Genomic DNA, 22,098 nt, shown 5'->3' with positions numbered 1-22,098 from the left:
TCATCTCTCCCTTCTCAGGAACTGAATGGCACTGGGGGTTGGAAGGACCATTTATCACTTAGCTATACTCTAGCACCTGTCCAGGTTTCAGGTTATTTCCTGCCAGTAGATTGTGAACTCTGGACAGTTACCATATCTGAATTTTCTTTGTCTCCCGACATACAATTGGGCACACAAGAGACATTAATAAAAAATGTGTTGATTGGAACTGTAAATAATGGAGTTAGTGATGTCATATATAATCATTTGGGTTTGTTGATGGTTACTAAGTTTAGAATAAACAAATAAAAATAAAATCTGTTGATCTATTGAATGACATGCCCACTGATGCCCTTGGCCATCACTCTGACTCCACACTGCCATACAGGGCCTAATCACCTTTATAACAAGAGAGGAAGAAAAGTAAAACTGATTCATGTGTCAGAGGGAGGTCGGCCTTTCTCCATACTTAGGAGGCAACAATCTTTGTCCCAATCTGACATCTCTCCCAGGGACAGAAGATGAAGAATGAGGAAGTGGAAGGACACTCCCACATTCACTTACCTCTTATCCTCCTCCACCTGGACCCCGATGGAGTGGAATTCTCTCCGGCTTCTTGTCTCTGTGTCAGAGTCTGAGATGGTCTCTACCTGAGAGGGAAAAGAGACATAGAGTAATAACTCTGCCCTATATCCAGTAGGCCCTTTCCTTGAGGGAGTAAGCAGTAAAAACTTCCCAGGGAACAGTCAACTAGCTGGCACCGGTCCCCCAGAATCTCTCTGACTAAATAGAATATCAATTGAAGAGAAGAAGTATGTGACGAGTCTCCCACGATAGCCTGTGAATGAGATGGAGGGATGTAAGCTAAAGAAGCATACAATGTGGCAGATTTGGAATGGATAGAATGACTGAATCCATTAAATGGTCATGTTTACCTGGAGGAAGGTTTCTAATGGAGTGCCCTAGGTCTCTGTTCTTGCCTTCATTCTGTTTGTTTTTTAAAAATTACTTGGCTGAAGACATAGATGATACACTTATTAAATTTGAAGAGAGAAGACATGAAACTGGGAGGGGCAGCTAATGGAATCAGAAATCAAAAGATCTAAGGCTAGAACTTTAGGGCAAATCTAAAAAAAGAAAAGAAAAGAAATTTAATTGAGATAAATGTAAAGTTTCACACAGGTTCAAAAAATCAACTTCACAGGTATAAGATGCGAAAGGTGTAACCAGATAGCAAGTCATCTGAAAAAGATTTAAGGATTTAATGGAATGTAAGCTAAAAATGAATCAATAGCAAGATGTGTCAGCCAAAAAAGCAAAGAAATCGATAAAAGGAGCACAATGTAGAAAGCAAGGATGGTGATAATCCCACTATATTTGCCTTAGTCAGACCATACCTAGAATACTGTGTTGAGTTCTGAGCACTAAATTTTGTGTGGTGGAGGGTTATATCCAAAGGTGTGCTGGAACCAAGCTCTAAATAGATTGGGAGAACCAATAGTTAAATTTCTAGTGTGAGCATTTATGCCTCAGAAATCAACAACTGCTATATCAGGGCTTAAGTTATTGTTTTACAATATTTATTTATTATTTAAATTATTTTATATTTTTATTTTATATTATCTTACTTATTTGTGTGTGTATGTGTTTATTATCTAGACTAAGAAAGTATTAATAATGTAGATTAAACTTAAATGTGTGGGTGCATACCTTTTTTCTAGAGAGCCTGGTTGTTAAACATTTACCAGCACACTCCTATACTGCTCTATAAATATTGCTTGAGTCCGACAGGAGGGCAATAGAACACCCAAGGAATGAAGTCATCACCAAATATGAGGTGACTGTAGGCTAAGAATAATAGTGACTGACATTTATATAATGCTTTAAGGTTTGCATAGGGTTTGATATCCATTTTCTTATTTGAACTTTGCTACACCCCTGGTTATAGCTCTGCTGTAGTTGACTGGCTATCAACCACAAATAGCCAACTATCTTCAATTATCTGAATGGCTGATCCAAGAAGAAGGGAGCCAAACTTGAAGCAATAGCTGGAAGTTGCCAAGAGGTAGATTTTGACTTGATGTACAGAAAAACTTCCTAACAATTAGAGCTGTCCGCTCTTTTTGTGGTGGCCAAGAATTGGAAATTGAGGGGATGGCCATCCATTGGGGAATGGCTGAACAAGTTGTGGTATGTGAATGTAATGGAATACTATTGTGCTATAAGAAATTATAAGTGGGCTGACTTCAAAAAACCTGGAAAGACTTGTGTGGACTGATGCTGAGTGAAGTGAACAGAACCAGGAGAACATTGTACATAGTTACAGCCACGTTGTGCAATGACTAATATTGATGCACTTAACCCTTCTCAGCAATACAAGGATCTAAGACATCTCCAAAGGCCTCGTGATGGAAAATGCTATCCACAAAGAAGACGGAACTATGGAGTTTGAATGCAGATCGAAGCAAACTATTTGCTATTTTTTTTTCTTCTGTAGAGTTTTGTTTCCTCTTTCTGGTGGTTCCTCCTATTGGTTCTAATTCTTACTTACAACATCACTAATGTGAAAATATGTTTAATAGGAATGTATATGTATAGCTTATATCAGATTGCACGCCGTCTTGGGAAGGGAGGTGGGGAGGGAGGGGGAGAAAAATTTAAAACTCAAGCTTATGGAAGTGATTGTTGATAATTCAAAATAAATTAATTTTAAAAAATTAGAGCCGTCCCAATGTGAAATTTGTTGTTGCTGTTGTTTTCAGTCATGTCCAACTCTTTGTGACCTCATTTGGGGTTTCCTTGGCAAAGATACTGAAGTGGTTTGCCATTTCTTTCTCCAGCTCATTTTGCAGATAAGGAAATTGAGGCAAAGAGAGTTAAATGACTTGCCCAGGGTCACACAGCTAGTAAGTGTCTGAGGACATATTTGAACTCAGGAAGACCTCTTCCTGACTTCATGCCCGGTGCTCTATCCACTGTGCCCCTTACTGCCAATGTGAAATGGGCTACTTCAGAAGATACCCTCCACTCTCTGTCATGACTCATCTTCAATCAGAAGCTGGAAAAATACCTACCAGCCATGGTATAGAGGAAATTCCTGCTCAGGTAAGGATTAGACTGCATGGACTTTTCCATGTATAGACTCCAAGGGCCTTTCCAGCTCTAATATCCTGTAAGTCACGAGGACTAAAAGCCCTGGTCATAGAATCCAGCGAGAGGAGAGAAGACCAAGGTTCTGGCTTTGGAACCTATTTCAAGCTGAATAGTACAAGGAAGGTACTTACAGGTTGGGATAGGATCAGTTTGCTCTCAAGGCAAGATGGTGGAGTCATGGGTAAGTCAGGCTGAGAGCACAGCCACTCCCATTTCTATAGCATTTTAAATTAAGTCATATAATAACTCCATTTAACATATGAAGAAACTGAGGCTCACAAAGGTGAAATGACTTGTCCAAGGTCACACATCTAGACCACTATAAAGTCAAAATTTGAATATAAGTTATCTGACAACAAACCTAATACTCTTTCCAATACACCAGGTGAGTTGTAAGCTGGGTAAGAGGGATATTAGAATGGAAGTTGTGCTGGGCATTAATGGTTAAATTAGGGATACCCCAACATGCAATTCCTAGACTCTATGAATTTAATCCAATTCAGTTCAACAAGAATTTATTAAGGGCTTACTATATACAAGGAACTGAGCTAGGAGATGAGGTTACAAAACTGAAAAACAGCTCTCACATTCTGCTGGGAGTTAGAATATGTAAATAGATAAGAAAATACAAAAAATATGACACTATTTTTGAAGGCTATGAAAAATTGCTTCAGTCTGAGAATTATGTAACCAAGAGACGATCTTTAAAGTTGCTACATTTAAGGACTTATTAACAAGACACAAAGTGTTGGTGGCAGAATTCTTAGAACAAAATTAAGAAAACGCAAGACAAATTGTTGAGAAGGAAATTTCTAACTAGGGAGATCAAGGAAGGCTTCCCATGAGTGTAATAGCTAAGCTGAGCCTTGAAGGAAGCAAAAGATTCTAAGAAGCAGAGATGAAGAGGGAGTGGGTTCCTGATATGAGGAACAACCTATACACAGAGCCAGAGATAGGAGATTGAATGTCAACTTCAAGGAAGAGAAAGGTGGTTCATTTGGCTAAAATATAGAGTGCATGAAGAAAAATAATGTCAAGTCATGGAAAGGTAGGCCAAAGTCAGGTTGAAGAGGGCTTTAAATATCAGAGAACTCTTTGTATTCTATCCTGAAAAACAGAGAACCCAAAACAAAATTAATTCAGTTGGTACTCCCATCTTATATTAATTCCCCCATACCTGTACCCCAATGGAAGGCCTCCATTTACGCTGCCTGGCCAAGCTACGAAGCTCTTCCCTCCCAGGGATGGTCTTGATGATGAGGGTGGGAGGTTTGGGACTAGCCCGAGCTGGGACTGGTGCCAACTCAAGGGTCCGGGTCCCTGTTGGGGGGCCATCCAAGCCATCAGCAGAGCTGCAGCGCCGGGTGGGTTCAGGAGCCCAGGTGGGGCCCTCAGGGGGTGGGTAGCTCTCATGGGCAGAATCGGTACTGCTCTGGGCCGTGATGGAAATGCGTGGTGGAGTCTGTCGTCCTGCAGGGATGGGCGGTGGGGCTTTTCTGAAGTTAAAGGCTGTGGCAAGAAAATTGACCAAAACATGAGATTATGGACACAATGTTACTTGACCTGAGGCACATGTGACCGCATGTAAAAACGTGGGTAACACATGGATAGAATAACCAGCAGCATGCAGACTCTAGGTAGCTTAGTAATAAATGCAGTTGCCTTTTATGAAGAACATTCTGTTGTGATGTGTTTTCCCACCCATTCCCTCATTCAATCTTTACAACAGCCTTGTGGGACAGGGGAGAAAGGGAGTGGGGTGGTCAACAGGACAAGTGCATTATTCCCATTTGACAGATGGGAAAACTAGGTCTCAAGGAAGGGAAGTACATTGCCCAAGGTCACATGGCTAGTAAGTAAAAGGTATGGGACTGAAACCTAGTTCTGAGTCCAGCAGGTGGGGCTGGCAGGTGTTATATTCCAAGAGAAGTCCAAGGTTGGACTTCTCCTATGGTCTCCATAGCCAGAGACTAAGACCCAGACCTGCACATGAGTAACAAGCTATCCTTGTTTAATAACTTGTCCAAGACACAGATGCATGCACATACATAGCATTCTCCCCTTATGTACCCCTGGCATCTCTGGGATAATATTCTCCATTTTGCACATGGAGAAACCAAGGCTTAGAAAGAAGTGGCTTGCCCGTGACCACACAGCAGAGGAGGGATAGCGCTAAGTCTAGATCCCAGGTCTCCTGGCTTCCAGCCCAGAGTTTCTTACTCATCCCCAAGGTCAGCTGAATCAGGGGGATAGGCATAGGGAGTACTCACAGGTGCTGGACTTCAGGACGCTGCTTGGCCCTGCTCCCATGGGGGCAGTGAGGAGGGGCAGGCAGTCATCATCCTGTGAGCAGCCGGCCTGGATGGCCCGGAGGTAGCTGTGGCTCCTCATACGGAAGCAGCCGGGTAGGTCCAGGGCGTCCACTGCCTGAGACTCAGGCTCCCCAAACACTGACCCACACACGGCCTCAAACTGCTGGCTTAGCTCCTCGCTGAGCTGGTGGAGGTACAGGAGTGGGGGGATGGGTCAGGGAGGAGCATCCTGAGTAGGGCAGCCCATACCCCAACACTCTGAAGAACCGTAGTTGGAGGTCGTTAACATATTCATGTTCACAGCCTACATAAATCATATGTCTAACTGCACTCCTCTCCTCCATTTGAGCTAAATGAAATCTTTGGGGTTTCTGCCCATCCCTATACCCAAGGCTGGCCCCTCTGCAGCCAAGTTCCCAGCCCCTCACATTCCCTTTGAGAGTGCCCTCATCTCAACTAGGCAATCAGAACCACCATGCCTCCCTTTACACACACCTCCTAGGGCCTCCCAGGATCCCAATGTCCCATCTAAATCTGCCCTCTCAGAGCCCTGTTCTCGACTTGCTGGCCAGCAGAATATAAAATCACACTGAATTTTGAATGACTGATGCCCTTCCCTTGACATAATATCCCTCCCTCCAAGGGGACCTTGACTTTTAAAAGGTGCATCTTATCCTTAAACCCAAAGAAATTAATTTCTAATAATGAAAAATCAAGCCTAATTTGGCAGGGAGAAATAATGAGGGTAGGTCTTAGCACTCCCTTCACAACGATAATTCTGGCATGATTTGGCAGAGGCCGAGAAGGTGCACCCCAGAAGGAGGCATCATTACCCCTTTTCCAGACTATCTCAATAGCCTCTTAATGAGTCTCCTCCTCTCTCCTGATCTTCCCTTCACACTAACACCAAGACAGTCTTTATTATGCACTGATGACCTGAATGAAAAATCTTGGGTTCTCTTTCACCAACTGGGTAAAGTGTTAACCACTTTCTGACATCCAAGGCCCTCCCAAATCTGGCCCCACCCTTCCTTTAGAGGCTTCCCCTCCACACACTGTATGCCTCAGCCAAAGTAGACTACTCTCTACCCCGGCCCAATATATCATGGGATCTCTCACTTCCATGCCTCTGCTCCTACTGTTCCCTAAGCCTGGAATGCCTTCCCTTCCACTCCTTACTTATCAAATTCCTGCTAATCCTTGAAAATCCAACTCAAATGCCATTTCCTCCATGAAGCCTTTCTGATTTCCTCTCAGTGAGGACCTTCCCATCCACTCCCCCACAGATCTCACATAGCATTTTGTTTGTACCTCCCTAATTATGTAGCAGTGTTATGTATTGGAGTGATGCCTGCATGTCTTCTCCTACCAGACTTTAAGTGGCCTGAGTGCAGGGTCCATGTCCTATTTAAACCAACACATCTCCCCCAGCCACCCAGCTCTCTGACCTGCAAATAATAGATGCTTCATAAACACTTGCTGTTTTCCACATCTAATCCTGTAATATTTGGGGAGGGAGAGGGAGGAAGGAGCAGAAAAACCATAGTGAGTCGATGCCAGAAACCGGGGGGGAGCAGGTGGAACTGGACGAATGCGGCTGAAACCTGGCCTGGGGAGCTCGGCCTCAGATGGTGATGGGCCCAAAGCTTCTTCGGAGCAAAAAGGAGCATTTGTCATTTGGCCTGGGCACAGCTCCCAGATAGGAGATAACAGGTGTCGTTTGTACACTGGGGCCAGTCTGGCAGTCAGATGGGAGCAGGTCCCAGCATTCAGTGGCAGTCACTCAGTGGCAAGATTTGAAGAGAAGGATATCTTTCCATCAGGTTCTCCAGACCCTCATAGCAAGGGAAATCTGTATTCCTCCAGAATTCCATAGCCCTCCACAGATGGTGCAGTTTACTCTTCCCTTAATGGCCAGGGAATAATCTTACATTTTTGTTTCTGGCAGAAAGGAATGAATCCAAAAAAACCTGGTTGAGGTGGGGGGGGGGGGACTGGAAGGACCCCAGCAGGAGCTCAAAGGCCTGGTTTTCCCAGTTCCAACCCGACTCCTGCTGCTCATCAAGATAGAGACTGCTTCTCCCTTCCTCTGTTCAGGCCTCTATTGGGGCCCAATAACTTACCTGTCCTGTGGTAAGGGAGCGGCCGTAGCCAGGGGCCCCAGTCCGGGGGTGAATCCGAGGCGGCACACAGCAGCTGGAATGGAAATAGACACACAAGTCAGAATAGGGTTTGATGGAGGGTCCCAAAAAAGACCATATAGAGGGAAACTTGATCAAGAGACCCTACAGAGGGAACCCTGGGGAAAGACCCCAAGGTAAAAGAGCCCAGAAAGGCCCCCTGCATACAGAGCCCACAGAGGGGCCTGGGTTGCCTCCTTGCCAACCTCCAATCCCCTGTCGGCCACCTCCTTACTTGATTCGAGCCTGGTCCACACTGGATGAACGGCGATAGGCATAGCGGCGGGCAGCTCCCTTTGGAGACATCTTAGGGCTGCCATCTGAATCGCCACTGTCCTCATCCCCCATGGCCTTGATGTAGCTACCACTCCGCATCCTTCGACATGGGATCTCCCCATCCTTGCCCCCGGTTGGATAACCCCCCCATTCATCATGGGGCACCTGCCAAGATCAAGGGAGTAGGTCTCAGCTCCTTTAGGGCAAAAGGACCTTCCCCTCCTCCTCCCTACCCCAAAAAGAAAAAACTCAAGGGGAATGTGACCATCTCTCTGTCTATACCTAAGCCCCCCTTCTACCCTTCTGAGCTCCCTTTCACTCTCTTCACTACCTCCCTTTTCTTGATTATTCTCCTAGACTGCTCTTATCCAAACAGCCCCTTATCCTGGCCACCCCTTTTTCAAAGCTCCCTTATCCTTCCCAAATACTTCTCAGTGTCCTATCACCCTGTTTAACCTCTTCTTACCTTGCCTTCCCTCTTCTCAGTTCCCTCCTAACCCTAACTACCCTCTCGGTATCTTCTCACCCTGACCAGAACCTCCTCAGTGCTCACTTACTCTACCCAATCAGAGTCTGAGGTCAGGATCAAGTTCCTAACCTTGGATTCATTCTTCATCCCTCCTTCTCCATCACATCCATTATATTCATATGACAAATCCTGTTAATTCTTCCTTTTAATCTTCCTAAGGCTTCCTAATTCTGATTCCAAAACCTTCTCTAGATTCCTATTGCCTCTAAGATAAAATTCTGTTATTGTTCAGTCATTTCCAACTCTTCAAGACCCCATTCGGGGTTTTCTTGGCAAAGATACAGGAGTGGTTTGCCATTTCCTTCTCCATCTCATTTTAAAGATGAGGAAACTGAGGCAAATAGGGTTAAGTGACTTGCCCAGGGTCACACAGCTAGTAAGTGTCTGAGGTTAGATTTGAATTCAGAAAGAGGAGTCTTCCTGACTCCAGGCCCAGTGCTCTATCTACTTTGCCACTTAGATGCCCTTTTAATATAAGATACGAACTCCTTATCATGGCATTCTAGGCCTTCCTCGATAAGGCTCCAACCTTATTTCACCCTGTGCTCTGTGTTCCAGTCAAATTGGATGACTTACAAACCCCTGGACCCATCTGGTGTTTAACATTGATCATTATGTGTCTCTCTCTATCCATTCATCCTCTGGAATTTCCAACATAATGCTCTAGGATTATCCATAGCCTACCCATCCTCCCAGTCTCAACCTCAGCCTTTCCTAATCACATTAGCCTTTGGCTATGCCTCCGTTCACCAACTCCTAGTGTCTGTATTGTCTGTGTCTCGCAATCAGGGACTTCACTTTTATCGGTCTCTGTTTATCTCTTTTTGGTCCGCTGCTGTGACTCTTGTCATCCCATCTGGCTTTAAACTCCCTAAAGGCAGGACCTGGATTTTATCCTTCTCTATCTCCCATAGCATAGTCCATCATAGGATTGAGGACATTATAGGCCTTAGTAAAGATTTTTTAAAAGGATGGTTGAATGAGTGGATGGATGGAAGGATGGTGGAAGGGAGGGAGGGAGGGAGGGAATATATCAACAGCAATAAAGTCTCCATAGCTGATGATTGCTGCTCCACTTTGGTCCAGAGAAGTCCCAATGGTTCCAAAGTGAAAACTCAGTCAGCCATAAACAATCACCCACAGGACCCAGATGTAGCCATGGTTAGACTTAGTCATGATCCTCATCCAAGAAGAATAAGCCTGACACTATAACCCAGCACCAGGAACTTTTATGGTGCTAGTGAGTGGATTGGCTGCTCCCCCAGACTTGCTGGGAGAGTGAATGAAAAGTGGTGACTCTGCATGTGCATAGATTAAAGAAATTTATAAAGGACCCATACCACAAAACATCCTGGCTCTGCAGGATTTCATGTTGGCCTTGTTTCTCTCCTTTTTTATGTGTTTCTTTTTGGGTCAGTGACTCAGGCCTTTTTATTCAAAGGAAGACAGAACTTTGTTTCCCTGACCCTGGGAGAATGGAGAATATTGTTGAGAGCTCCATTGATTTATGTATGTCTATGGATAGCAGGAGGGAATTAGGCTTGGTCTGGGCCAATTAAAGGCAGCATGATGTAGTTGATAAGTGCTGACTTTGCAATCAGAAAAGTGGGTTCAAATCCCCATATGACCATGGGTAAGTCTCTGAGCCTGTTTGCCCATCTGCAAATTGGGGGTAATGGTGCCTGTATGACCTACCTCACAGGGTTATGTAAAGCTCAGATAAACTAACGTATGTAATCTGCTTTGCAAACGTTGAAGCCCCTCTTCAAATGTCAGTAATTATTTGTATTATCATGTTTTCAAGGGTCCCGGTTCTGATGAGACTGGTCTAGTTGGATTTACACATCTTAATGTTTGGTTCTAAGGCCTCAGCTGTTCCTAATTTAAGCGAGGGATTTGAAGGAAGAGGAAGCCACTTCATAGAATGAATAAATGAGGATCTGAGAGGAATTAAGTTGGCGGACGTCCCTAGGGACCCTCTCATACTTCCCAGGCCTTGTAAAGAGATGGACTGGTCCAAAACAAGGGAGGACAGTCAATTGGGAGAAGGGGGATGATATAACCTTTAATGATCCCAGGAGGCTAAAACCAAAAATCACTGGCAGAAAGAGAGGATGATAACCTTGTAGAGTTAGAGTTCTCTCAGAAATATCAAGAACAAAATAAGGGGGGTCCTAGGTTCCTCTGAGTCCCACCTCCACCTAGGACTACATGGTTCTCTGCATTCATTAAGTAGGAGTTTACCCAAGAAAGTCACTAAGGAAATTGAGTACGTAAGCAAGTGGGATTCAGCCCAGAGAGGGTGTCTCCAGCTCTCCTACTGCTCCCCACCAACTCACACCCATCTGGACCATGGCTTAATATACAGGAATGATGGGCTCTTGGCCACAGATGGAGTACAGCTAATGAGGGTTGGGAGAGATATATTTGCCTGGTGGTTTGCTGATCTAGTCAAGAAAGCTTTAAACTGAAAAATGAGGAGGAGAAAGAAAAAGCAACTACCTACATTCAACTGCTAAGCCAGACACTATAGAGAAAGCAGGTATAATGCCAGAAGAACAGCAGAAGAGGTGCTCTTTAATTCAAGCTTAAATGATTCTTATGGCCTCAGATAGCCATATACCAATAACTGCTGAATTAGAGCTCTTCATGAAAGAAGGGAAATACAACCTAACAGGTAACACTGAGATTTGATAAAATTCATCTCATGACTAGAATGGGGCAACAGAAGAGTAAACCTTGTTCAAAAAGAAAAAAAATAGGAGAATTAGTAGTAAAATAGCATGGTATTTCAAATAAATTACTCCTATGTGAAAATCTATAAACCAAAATCAAGAGACAGTGAAGAACATTCAGGTAAGGCTCAAAGGAAGGAAAACAGAAACAGTGTTGTGGGAGCAGTATGTTATAGTTCACCCAGCCAGACAGAGGAAATGGATGATGTACAAACATATGGCAGATACATAGAGGAAGGCTATAATAGTTATGGGAAACTTCAACTGGAAATCTATTGGAGGTCTCCACCATTACTAAAAGCAGAGTAGCCATTGCTATTTTTGGCCACTTTCCTCTACTGTGTCTAGAAGGTAAAGATCACATTTCACCCAGAGCATAGACACTATGAACTGAACTGATGAGAGAAGAAGAATTTCCTTCTCCTGCTCTCCATCTTTTACCCCAGTCCAGAGAAATGAGCCTGGGGGTGTTTGTTTCTCTTCTGTATCATTCATTCTTCCTGGCTTCAGATGCCACAGATGAGCTCCACCAGAACTGGAAGTTGGAACCATGGTGACCTTAGAGCCAGGACTCCAGGATGGAAGCCCTGAGAAGCCAAGGTGCCTGGGACTAAAGACCTAGGTGAATTTTGGACTAGGAACTGGGTATGTGCCCTCTAGGAAATGAACTAAGCTAAGAACCTAATTCCTTCCCCTTCCCAGAGGCTGAGGTGGTGCAAAGAGAGGGTGAGGGGTGCAGGAGATTATGCCTCCCACGTGTTGGGGGTGGGCCAAGTAAGTTTATATGTTAGTGACTATACCTTCTGAAGTAAATATATCTGTGTAAATGCTAGAAAAAGCAGAACAGCTGATAAATCATTTTATTAGTGTAATAATAATTTCATCCTTCAGAAGGTAAAGGAGATGATGAAGGGAATGGCTGGAATGGCTATTCTGTATCTGATTATGACCAAAAGAGACACACTGGTTACTGAAGAGGAAACAAAAGCAATCTTGAGATGATGTGATCACCCCATCTTAGAGATCATGATAGAAAAGGAGGACAAAGTCTGATGGCCACACTAGACTTTCAGGGGCAGGTTCCCTTCTAGGTCCTTGGATGTGGCCTTTTGACTTAGTCCAAGCTTTACAGAACAAATCCTTTTATTAAGAGGATTTGTTCTGTGAAGTTTGGATTCAGTCAAAGGGCAGCACTTGAGGACCTAGAGGGCCACATGTGGCCTCGAGGCTGCAGGTTCCCCAGCTCTGTGGGTGAACAGATTTCTTAGAGTTCAATCTCACCCTGAACCTGAGACTCTAGAAGAGAAGATGGAGCATGAGAGAAAGGAGAATCTCAAGAACAACATTCAGATGACGGAAACACAAACCATACCAGACTAAGCTTATTTCCTCTTTGTGATAGGGTTACCAGGCTATATATTAGGGAAATGATATTTAACATAGTACAGTAAGATTTCACTAAGACACTTGTCAATATCTTTGAGGGGGAAATAAAGAAATATGGGCCAGATAATTGTAGAGTTGGATGAATTCAGAACTCATTGAATGACTAAGTCTAAAGAATATTGATTAATGAACTTATTTTTAACAACTAATGGGAGGGTCACAAGGCTTTATACTTGGATTTATTCAATATGGAGAACGTATCACACTTGCTATGTTTATCTCTAGAAGGCACAAGGAGGATCAGTGCTAAGAGAAAGAATGCAGCTCAATATAAGGAGCAACCTGCTTATATTCTATTGTGCAGCAATGGAATAGATTGCCTTGGAAGATAGTGAGTTCCCCCAGTCACTGGAGGTCTTCAAACAGAAGTTGGATGACCATTTTCCAAAGATGCATGAATCTTTACAGGTGACAGAGGTTGGACTAGATGACCCCTCAGATCTCTTCTAGCTCTGGGATTCTATGATTCTCTTTATATCAATAAGGAATTGAGAATTAACAACATTATATGTAGCAATGTCATAAACATATACCTGTCATATAGTCTTATATGATAAATAATAATAATAGCATTTGTACAACACTTTAAGATTTGCAAAGCACTTTACATACATTATTTCATTTGATGCTCACAACAACTCTTTGAGATAAGTGCTATTATTATCACCATTTTACAGATGAAGAAACTGAGGCTTAGAGAAGCCTTTCCCAGGGTCACACATTCTTTCATCAGTCCTCATCTAAAGCAAGAGTCAAACTCAGGTGTTCCCGACTCCAAGTCTAGTAGTCTATCCATTGCATCACCTAACTGCCAATTTTAACGTACCCAAGGGATACATTTTATTCACTTAGTCAAATTTCTTTTTAAATCCAGTAAGGATCTATTTTCTACATCTTTCATTTAGTTGTATAATCATAAAGATATGTTCTGTTTGAGAAAATAATTGATGAAAACATACTTGTCACATTTGCATGTTTTAATCAAGGGCTGTGTCTTCATGTAAGCAGAGATTAATCTCATAAAAATTGTGTAGACTTATGGGATCCATAAGATCACATCTATAAGAATCTCATGGCAATAAGGAAAGCACAATCTGGGTCAACAGTGTCTGTCATCTCAGTTGTCTTTTTAAAAAGTAGTACCTTCAGTGACTTTTTCCATTCTTTTGGAATCTTCCCTTCATTGAGAAATCTTAAGAATAGCTCTCCAAGTGCCTTTTAAATTATGTTTCCTCAAGCATGGGTTTCTCCTTTCTAAGTACTTGTTCAGATCCACTCTTCTTGTCTTCAGAGAATTATACACTTTCAGAGTTTGAAGAGACCTTCAGGCCATCTTGTCCAACTCGTCCCTTAACAGGAATATTAGCTACAACATCACAAACAAATGGTCATCCAGCTTCTGTTTGATGCCCTCCCAGTGATAGGTAACTTACTGCCTCCCACAGTCCCTTAGATTGTTAGAAAGTTCTTTCTTTTATTGACCCAAAATCTACCTTCCGTACATTGGTCCTCATTATGCCCTCTAAGGCTAAGGAAAACAGTCTATTTCCTTTTCCGTGTAGCAACTCTTAAATGTTCAACAGTACAATCATCCCTTCAAAATGACAGTGATCTTTCATACAATGATCGAAGACAATGTCAAAAGATTCATGATGAAAAAATGTTGTATACCTCCAGAGAGAGAAATGATGGAAGTCTGAGGGTAAATTAAAGTATAATTTTGTCTCTTCACTTTTCTTGCTTTTTTTTGAAATTTGTTTTGCATGATTTCACATGTATAATTGATATCACATTGCTTGCCTGGGGAGGGGGAAGAATTTGGAAATCAATATTTAAAAAGAAAAAATGTTTAAAATAAATAAATATCATTTTTTAAAATGGCATTGATTTTTCTTTTATTCTAGTGACATTGCCAGTCCCTCACATCCCTTACTGAAGAGGGACTGTCTAAAGGTGGTGTTCCATTATGAAAATAGATGTCCATAAAAATACCAACTGTCTGTCATACTTTGTGTCTTTCTGTTGTCCTCCTTCCAGTTTCATCTATAAATGTACTCCAGATGATCTAGCTCAGTTCCCTCAACTACTTTTCACTGTCTTATGAGGAATATTATTCATAACTTTCCATCTTCCTCCTCTGAAAAGATGTGAAAATGAGTTTAAGTTCTAAACTGGTACTGTCCTTGGCTTCCATGTCACTCTTCCTGGAAAGGAAACCAGGTACTTGTCGGCGGAGGCAGTTTCTGAATTTTTCCAACCTCCTCATTGGTGATTGTTCTGTATCAATTAAACTTCTCTTTAAAATGGTGATAGAGTCAATGTCTTTTCTTTTATCCATTTCCCATTTTTGGAATCAATAACTTGTTTAAACAGGTCTTTCAGGGGTCAAGCTCCTATAATCACTTTCAATGTCCTCTTATCTATCTTTCTTTTTCTAATTTGGTGTTTACTTTAACCTTAGCTCTAACAGGCTGTCCATCTGCAGTTAGCCATTTCTTATCTCGTAAGATTTAATCATTTCTACATTTCTACTTTTCTATATTTTTTACATTTCTACTTTTCACATCATCTAGTACTCAACATGTACCCTACAATTCTCATCTTAAAAAGTATGTGACTGCTATTCCTGCTCAAAGTATAGACTGATTTCCCTCCTGGAAGATAAATAAAGGGGCTGGAGGAATCATTCTCCTTTCTCCATGTTATTAAAGAGAAAATGAAGAGAGAACCAATGTCCATTTAAAAAAAGTAAAAGGCAAAAAGTGAAAAAGAAAAGGTATCTGAAGGAGCAGAGGGAAATCATTATCTGTATCAGGAGGCTGGAGGATGGAAGAATGTGATGGAGAGGAAAAAAGGGAAGGGGTAAAGATCACTCAATACTTGGAGTTAATTAATAAATAGATACTCCTTATGTAGGAGGGATCTTTATCTTATGATAAAGTAGCAACTGCTTATACTCAAGTTGTGGTATATGAATGTGATGGAATACTATTGTGCTGTAAGAAATGATATACAGGCTGACTTCAGAAAAACCTGGAAAGACTTGTATGGTCTGATGCCAAGTGAAGTGAGCAGAACCAAGAGAACGTTGTACACAATAACAGCCACGTTGTGTGATGACTAATATTGATAAACTTAACCCTTCCTGGCAATACAAGGATCTAAGACACCTCCAGTGGCCTTGGGATGGAAAATGCTATCCACACTCGAACAAAGAACTATGGAAGCTGAATTGTTATTTTTTTTCTCTTCTGTTGAGTTTTGTTTCCTCTTTCTGATGGTTCCTCCTATTGGTTTTAATTTCTACTTACATCACTAATGTGAAAATATGTTTAATACGAAAGTAAATGTATAGCCTATATCAGATTGTGCGCTGTCTTGGGGAGGGTGGTGGGGTGGAAGGGAGAGAAAAATTTTAAACTCAAAAGCATATGGAAGTGATTATTGATAAATCAAAATAAATTAATAAAAAAAAAGAAAAAGACAGATTTGGAAAATGAACAGTTGGTTAAGAAGACAGTGTCTGGGAAAGGGATTTGGATCTCTGGACTACAGCTTAAAATACAGGCTCTAGGCCAGGGATTTGGATTTCTGGATCCCAACTTAAATTACAGGCTTTTGGCACTTAACAATGACTGGTAAAAATGTATTTCCTTGGAGTCTTGCAAATATGATCAAAAGGGAAAGAGTGATGGGGGAGAAGGGAAAGTAATAGTGATGCCAAAAAAAAGGAAAAGAGAGAAAAGAGCATCAATGAATCATTTTTAAAATACACTGAGAACAGAAGGAAGTTCAGAAGGGGACGCAGACAAGCAGGGCAGTGTTGCAACTACCATGTTAAATGAAATGTATACTTTTAAAAAACAAACTCTACATGATGAACATTTATGGTTTCATATATAATCCTTTTTTGTTCTTCTTTGAACATAGAAATATTCATGTCTGTTGATGCTTGTTAAGTTCATAATAAAAAAGAAAATTTTAAAATAAAATCTCAGCAAAAGGCTTTAAATTTTCTTCCTGAAAAAGGAAAGAACTGTCTATAAATATCTACCAAGCTAGATGCTATGGAGATTAGCTACAATGTAGGGAGAAAACTAACAATAGGGATGTTCCAACATTCACAAGAGACAAAATTCAAGAAAAGAACAAGTTATGAAACCCATAGTCTCATATGGTCAGATGGACAAAATATAGGTAACAAATAAGATGCACTCAAAATTCTAATGCAAGTAGGCAACTTTGACCTCATACTTGCTACCAACCTCTTTATAGAGAGGTGATAGACTAAGAGGACAGATTGATTCACATTTTTCAATATAGTCAATGAGGGAAATTGTTTTCCTTGACTATACATGTGTGTAATAGTGGTTTAGTTTTTTTATTTCTTAATTGGAGAACAGGGGAGAGTAAGGAGAGAGACTTGGTGGGATGGAACCCATAACTATAATATGGTTCTGAAAGAGAGCACCTTACTGTGGAGAGAGCAGAGTAGCATTATATATTAAGGAGAAATTGAGAAAATTGAGGAATCAGAGGGAATTGGTATGATAAAAAGCAATCAAAGAAAAAACAAGTGATATTTTCATTACAGTATGCTACAGTCCACCTGGACAGAAAAAGAAAATAGATGATAGAGGGCCTATGTTAAAGAAGACATATCCATTAGAGATTTCAAACCTCAAGAAACCAGAGATACTTGAGGACCTACCATGAGACATACCCAATCTTAGAGTGCCAAAGACTCTAGAGGTTCACTGCTTTCAGGGACTTATAAACTAGAAGCTGAGTATTTTTTCCATCTCCTATGTACATTCTGTATATGCCTCCTCCCTCCACCATTTTGAGATGAGGCTGCTTCTATCACCTACCTTTTCCACTCTACCTTGTGTGTTGCTGAGTGATGCTAGAGAAAGTCATACATCCATGCTAACTGGATCTACTACAGATATATCTTATAGAATCTCAACTGGGTCCTCACTACTGCCTACAAATGTGCCCAGGTCTTCCTTGTCTTTGAAAAAACCCTCCCTTTATCTTACATGTCTTCCATCTTTAAAAGTCTCATGATGGAAAATGCTATCCACATCCAGAGAAAGAACTATGGAGTTTGAATGCATATCAAAGCATACTATTTGCTCTGTTTTTACTTCTGTTTTGTTTTGTTTCCTGTTTCTTATGGTTCCTCCTATTGGTTCTAATTCTTCCTTACAACATGACTAATGTGAAAATATGTTTAATAGGAATGTATATGTAGAGCCTATATCAGATTACACACCATCTTCAGAGGGAGGGGGAGAAAAATTTAAAGTTCAAAAGCTTATGGAAGTGATTGTTGAAAACTAAAAATAAATTAATTTAAAAAAAACAGAAAAAAAAGAAAAAACCCTTCCTTTCACCCATAATCCATCATCCTATATCTCTTCTTCCTCTTAGAACAAAACTCCTAAAAAAAATCTATACCCCATCTCCTGTCTATTTGCTCACCTCTTGACCTCTTTCAGTCTAGTTTCTGACACCAATATTCAACCAAAACTGTTCTCTCCAAGGTTACCAATATCCTCTTAAACTGCTAAGTCTAAAGGTATTTTTCAATCCTTATCTTACTTGATCCCTCATCCACTTCCTCCTCCTGCAGACTCTCCCTTTGCTTCTGTGACATTGCTCCCTCCTAATTCTCCTCCTATCTATCTGACTAGTATCATCATGTATATCCTTCCCTCTAATTACAAGCGTCCCTCAATGCTCTGTCCTCTCTCTACAATCTCTCGGTGATCTCCGCTAAGACAGGAAAATGATCATTTCCATGTCCATGAGTCTTAATTCTATATGTACAAGACTAATCATTTTCCTGAGTTCCAATCCTACAGTTACCTGCTGAAAATCCCTACCTATCTGTTCCATTAGCATCTCAGATTCAACATTTCTAAAATAGAACTCATTAACTTCCCCTTAAATGCATCCCTCTTCCAAACTTACTTATTTCTGCCAAAGGCACCACCATTCTTCCTTACCACCTAGACTGGAATTCTCAGAGTCATCCTGGACTCTTCCTTCCATTTTAGCCTCAGTATCTAGCCAGTTGCCAAGTCTTATCTATACTTGCTTCCGCTGTATCTCTCAAATTTACCCTCTTCTCCCCACTCAAATGGCTATTACTTAATTCATGTCCTCATCACCTCTCACCAAGACTATTGCAATAGCATCCTGATTGGTCTTTCCCTGCTTTCAAATCTGCCAAATTCACATTCAGAGAACAAAGTTCTAGCCATTTCACTCCCGTACTCAAAACCCTAATACCTCTAAACCAAAACACAAAAGTCTCAGCCTGACACCCAAAGTCCTCCATGATCTGATTCCCATCTACCTTTGAAAATGTATTTCATATTACTCTTTTTCCCATAGTCCATGTTTCAGACAAACTGGCTTACTAGGTGGAATCATAACTGGAAATGTTTGTGCCCAAGACAAGTACCATAAACTATGCTCAGAGCAAGGAGCATGGAGCACACCTTCAGTTGAGATCAGATAGGTTGAGAGGGGTGGTACAGGACAAGACACTGCACTACTTAAGGGAGAGAGAAAATAGGGCAAAAAAAGAATTCAATCTAGTCTACCCATCTGGCCAATTCCTAGTTTAACTATTATCACTAACTAGATTCTAAGCTCTGTTATTTCTATGCTGCTGAAGCACTGTATATATTGTCAGTGCCCTTTAAATTCAACACCTTGGGGCAAAATCCTAGTCACTCCACCCCAGTTGTGCTTCAGGAACTAGCTGTTTTCTGAACTCAGCATTCCATTTCCCTTATTTGTAGCTTCCAACAGTCCATCCTGGATTCTCAGGTGTTCTTCCCTCACCTCTACATCTTAGAATAATCCCTGGATTCCTTTAAAGCCCATTTGAAGTGCCACCTCCCATACAAGGCCTTTCTCAATCTCCCTGGTACTTTGTGCTCTCTCCCTTCTCAAATGATCTTATATTTACTTATCTGTGTACATGGTATATCCCTCCAGAAGAATATAAGCTCCTTGAGGGCAGAGACTGTATTTTTGTTTTCACTGTTGCCTCCCCAGGATCCAGAAACATATTTTGCATATTTAAAGCATTTAATAAATGTTTATTGGATTGAATTATGAGTTTGGGGAACATATCCCAAGCCTGACCCAAGGGCTAGTAGTGATAAAGAACTTCAATTATTCAGACAGCTGCAAGAGCTCTCTATCTTTTCCCAAATCAGAGCAGCTAATAATAATTCTTTGACTTGCCTAATGATAATTTCATCTTACAGAAAGAGGAAGAACTGAAAGGTAACTGCTATTCTGGACCTAATCCTGACCAACAAGAAAGAATTGGGTACTGAAGTAGAAATGATAGAGATTTTCTGGGGAAGGGAGTATTCCAACTTAGAATTCCTAATGGAAAAAAAGAAAAGTTGGGCATAGTCTGACCCACACGCTAAAATTAAAGACAGCAGAGCTTTCAAAGGATTCAGGTATAGAATATAGATCCCATAGTTAGCCTGAAAGGGATAGGAAGCTCTCAAGAATGAAATTCTGAGAACATAGTAAAAAAACAATTCTGATTAAGGAGGAAAAATGAGGAGTTGTCTAAAGTGGCCAATGTGAATGCATAGACATGAATTTTTAAGATATATACAATGAATGGAATGGAGTACTGATTCACTAAACAATATGGAATATGGAGGATTCAGAGAAGTATGGATAGACTTGTATGAATGCATATGGAGTGGAACAAGCAGGACTACAATATAAACAATAATATAAATGCCAAGAACAAAAAAATAAGAAACTGAAGAGCATGTAATTATAATGACTAAGCTTCGCTTTAAAAAAGAGATAAGAAAATGTACCTCCCTCCCTTATTTGAAGAGATAGAAAACTATAGGTATGGAATACTGAATATACTGTCAGACTTCAGTGATGTATAGGTTAATTTAATGGAACTGCATTTTTTCTATTCTTTTTTTGTTATTTGTTACAAGGAATGGACCACTGAGTATGAGAAAGGGAAAGGACATATTTGGAAATGAAGGCAATATTAAAAATTAAAACATCAATAACAAGTTGAAATGTAAGAAAAAAGAATAAACACATATTGTACAGTGTTAAATAAGACAGGTATAAAGGATGAAAGCAAGGACAGGAAACAGAGAATAAATAACAAAGTATGACAAAGTCTTGTAAAAACAGCGTCAGGGATCATTAAAAAAAAAATCAGAGCATCAAGGAATAAATTACTGATCTAAGAGCAGGGGAAAAATTCATGGCCAAAAAAAGAGATAGAGAGAATCAAAGAAGGTTAAAAGGGCAATTTTGATTACACAAAATTAAGAAGTTCTTGAACAGACAAAAATTACACAGCTAAAATCAGGAGAGAAGCAAGTAATGTAACAAGTCTTTCTGATAAAAGTCTCATTTCTAAAATGTATTCAAATTTATTATAAAGAATAAGAGTCATTCCCCAATTGATAAATAATCAAAGGCTATGAATAGGTAGTTTTCAGAAGAAAAAAATCCAAGCTTTCAATAGCCATGTAAAAAAAATGGTCTGAATCACTAGTAAATTTGGAGAAATGAAAATTAAAATGATTCAAGTTCCACCTAACACCTATCATTTTGGCAGAGGTGACCAAAAAAGAAAATGACAAATGCTAGTGGGGCCATGGGGAAACAGGTACATTAATGCACTGTTGTTGGAGCTGTGAATTAGGCTGAACATTCTGGAAAGTAATTTGGAACTATTCCCAAAAAGCTATTAAACCTATGCATACCCTTTGACCTGATGATATCACTATCAGATATATATCGCAAAGAGATCAAGGAAAGAAAAAAAGAACCCACCTGAACAAAAATATTTATAGCAGCTCTTTTTGTGGTGACAAAGAATTAGAAACTGAGGGGATGTCCCTCAATTGGAGAATGGCCAAACAAATTACTGCGTATGTACATGATGGAATTCTATTGTGCTGTATGAAATGACGAAGGGGATAGTTTCAGAAAAACATGGGAAGACTTATATGAGTTGATGGCAAATGAAGCGAGCAGAATCAGCAGAACAATTTTTACAATAAATTTATGCAATTTGTACAATAACAGCAACACTGCAAAGACAAACAACCTTGAAGGCCTTGTGAACTTGTGAATCAACACAATGACCATTCATAATCCCAGAGGATTGAAACTGAAAAAGGCTACTCACCTCCTTACAGAGAGGTGATAGATTCTGAGGACAGATTGATACACATTTCTTTGGACATGGTCAATGAAGGAATCCAATTTTCCTTGACTATATGTTGTGTTAATAAGGATTTAGTCTTTTTTTGGATTTTTTTATTTGGGGCAGGGGAAAGAGTGGGAAGGAGAGAATGTAAATTTCAACATTTAAAAAATTTTTATTTTAAAAAGATAGTGCAATACATTTGAGCACTAAAGCTCAAAATGAAATGAGACTGGCAAAGAATATT

The 22,098-nt window shown here is 40.6% G+C and overlaps 1 protein-coding gene across 1 annotated transcript in view; it reads right to left on the bottom strand.

Moving 5' to 3' along the window:
- DLGAP3 (DLG associated protein 3) overlaps positions 1-22,098 on the bottom strand; it is a 50,565-nt gene that overhangs the window by 11,533 nt on the left and 16,934 nt on the right. The window contains exons 3-7 of the mRNA XM_027864653.1: positions 7,860-8,065; positions 7,568-7,640; positions 5,403-5,628; positions 4,310-4,641; positions 544-629 (exon numbers count right to left, since the gene is read on the bottom strand). Of these exons, the coding sequence (XP_027720454.1) occupies positions 544-629; positions 4,310-4,641; positions 5,403-5,628; positions 7,568-7,640; positions 7,860-8,065 (923 nt within the window). The remainder of the gene's footprint in view (positions 1-543; positions 630-4,309; positions 4,642-5,402; positions 5,629-7,567; positions 7,641-7,859; positions 8,066-22,098) is intronic.

This window comes from Vombatus ursinus, unplaced genomic scaffold (assembly GCF_900497805.2).
Source record: "Vombatus ursinus unplaced genomic scaffold, bare-nosed wombat genome assembly UNPS02014775.1, whole genome shotgun sequence".
NCBI classification, from domain to species: Eukaryota; Metazoa; Chordata; class Mammalia; order Diprotodontia; family Vombatidae; genus Vombatus; species Vombatus ursinus.
Note: the sequence above shows the minus strand (reverse complement) of the source record. Positions and strands in the feature narration are given on the sequence as shown.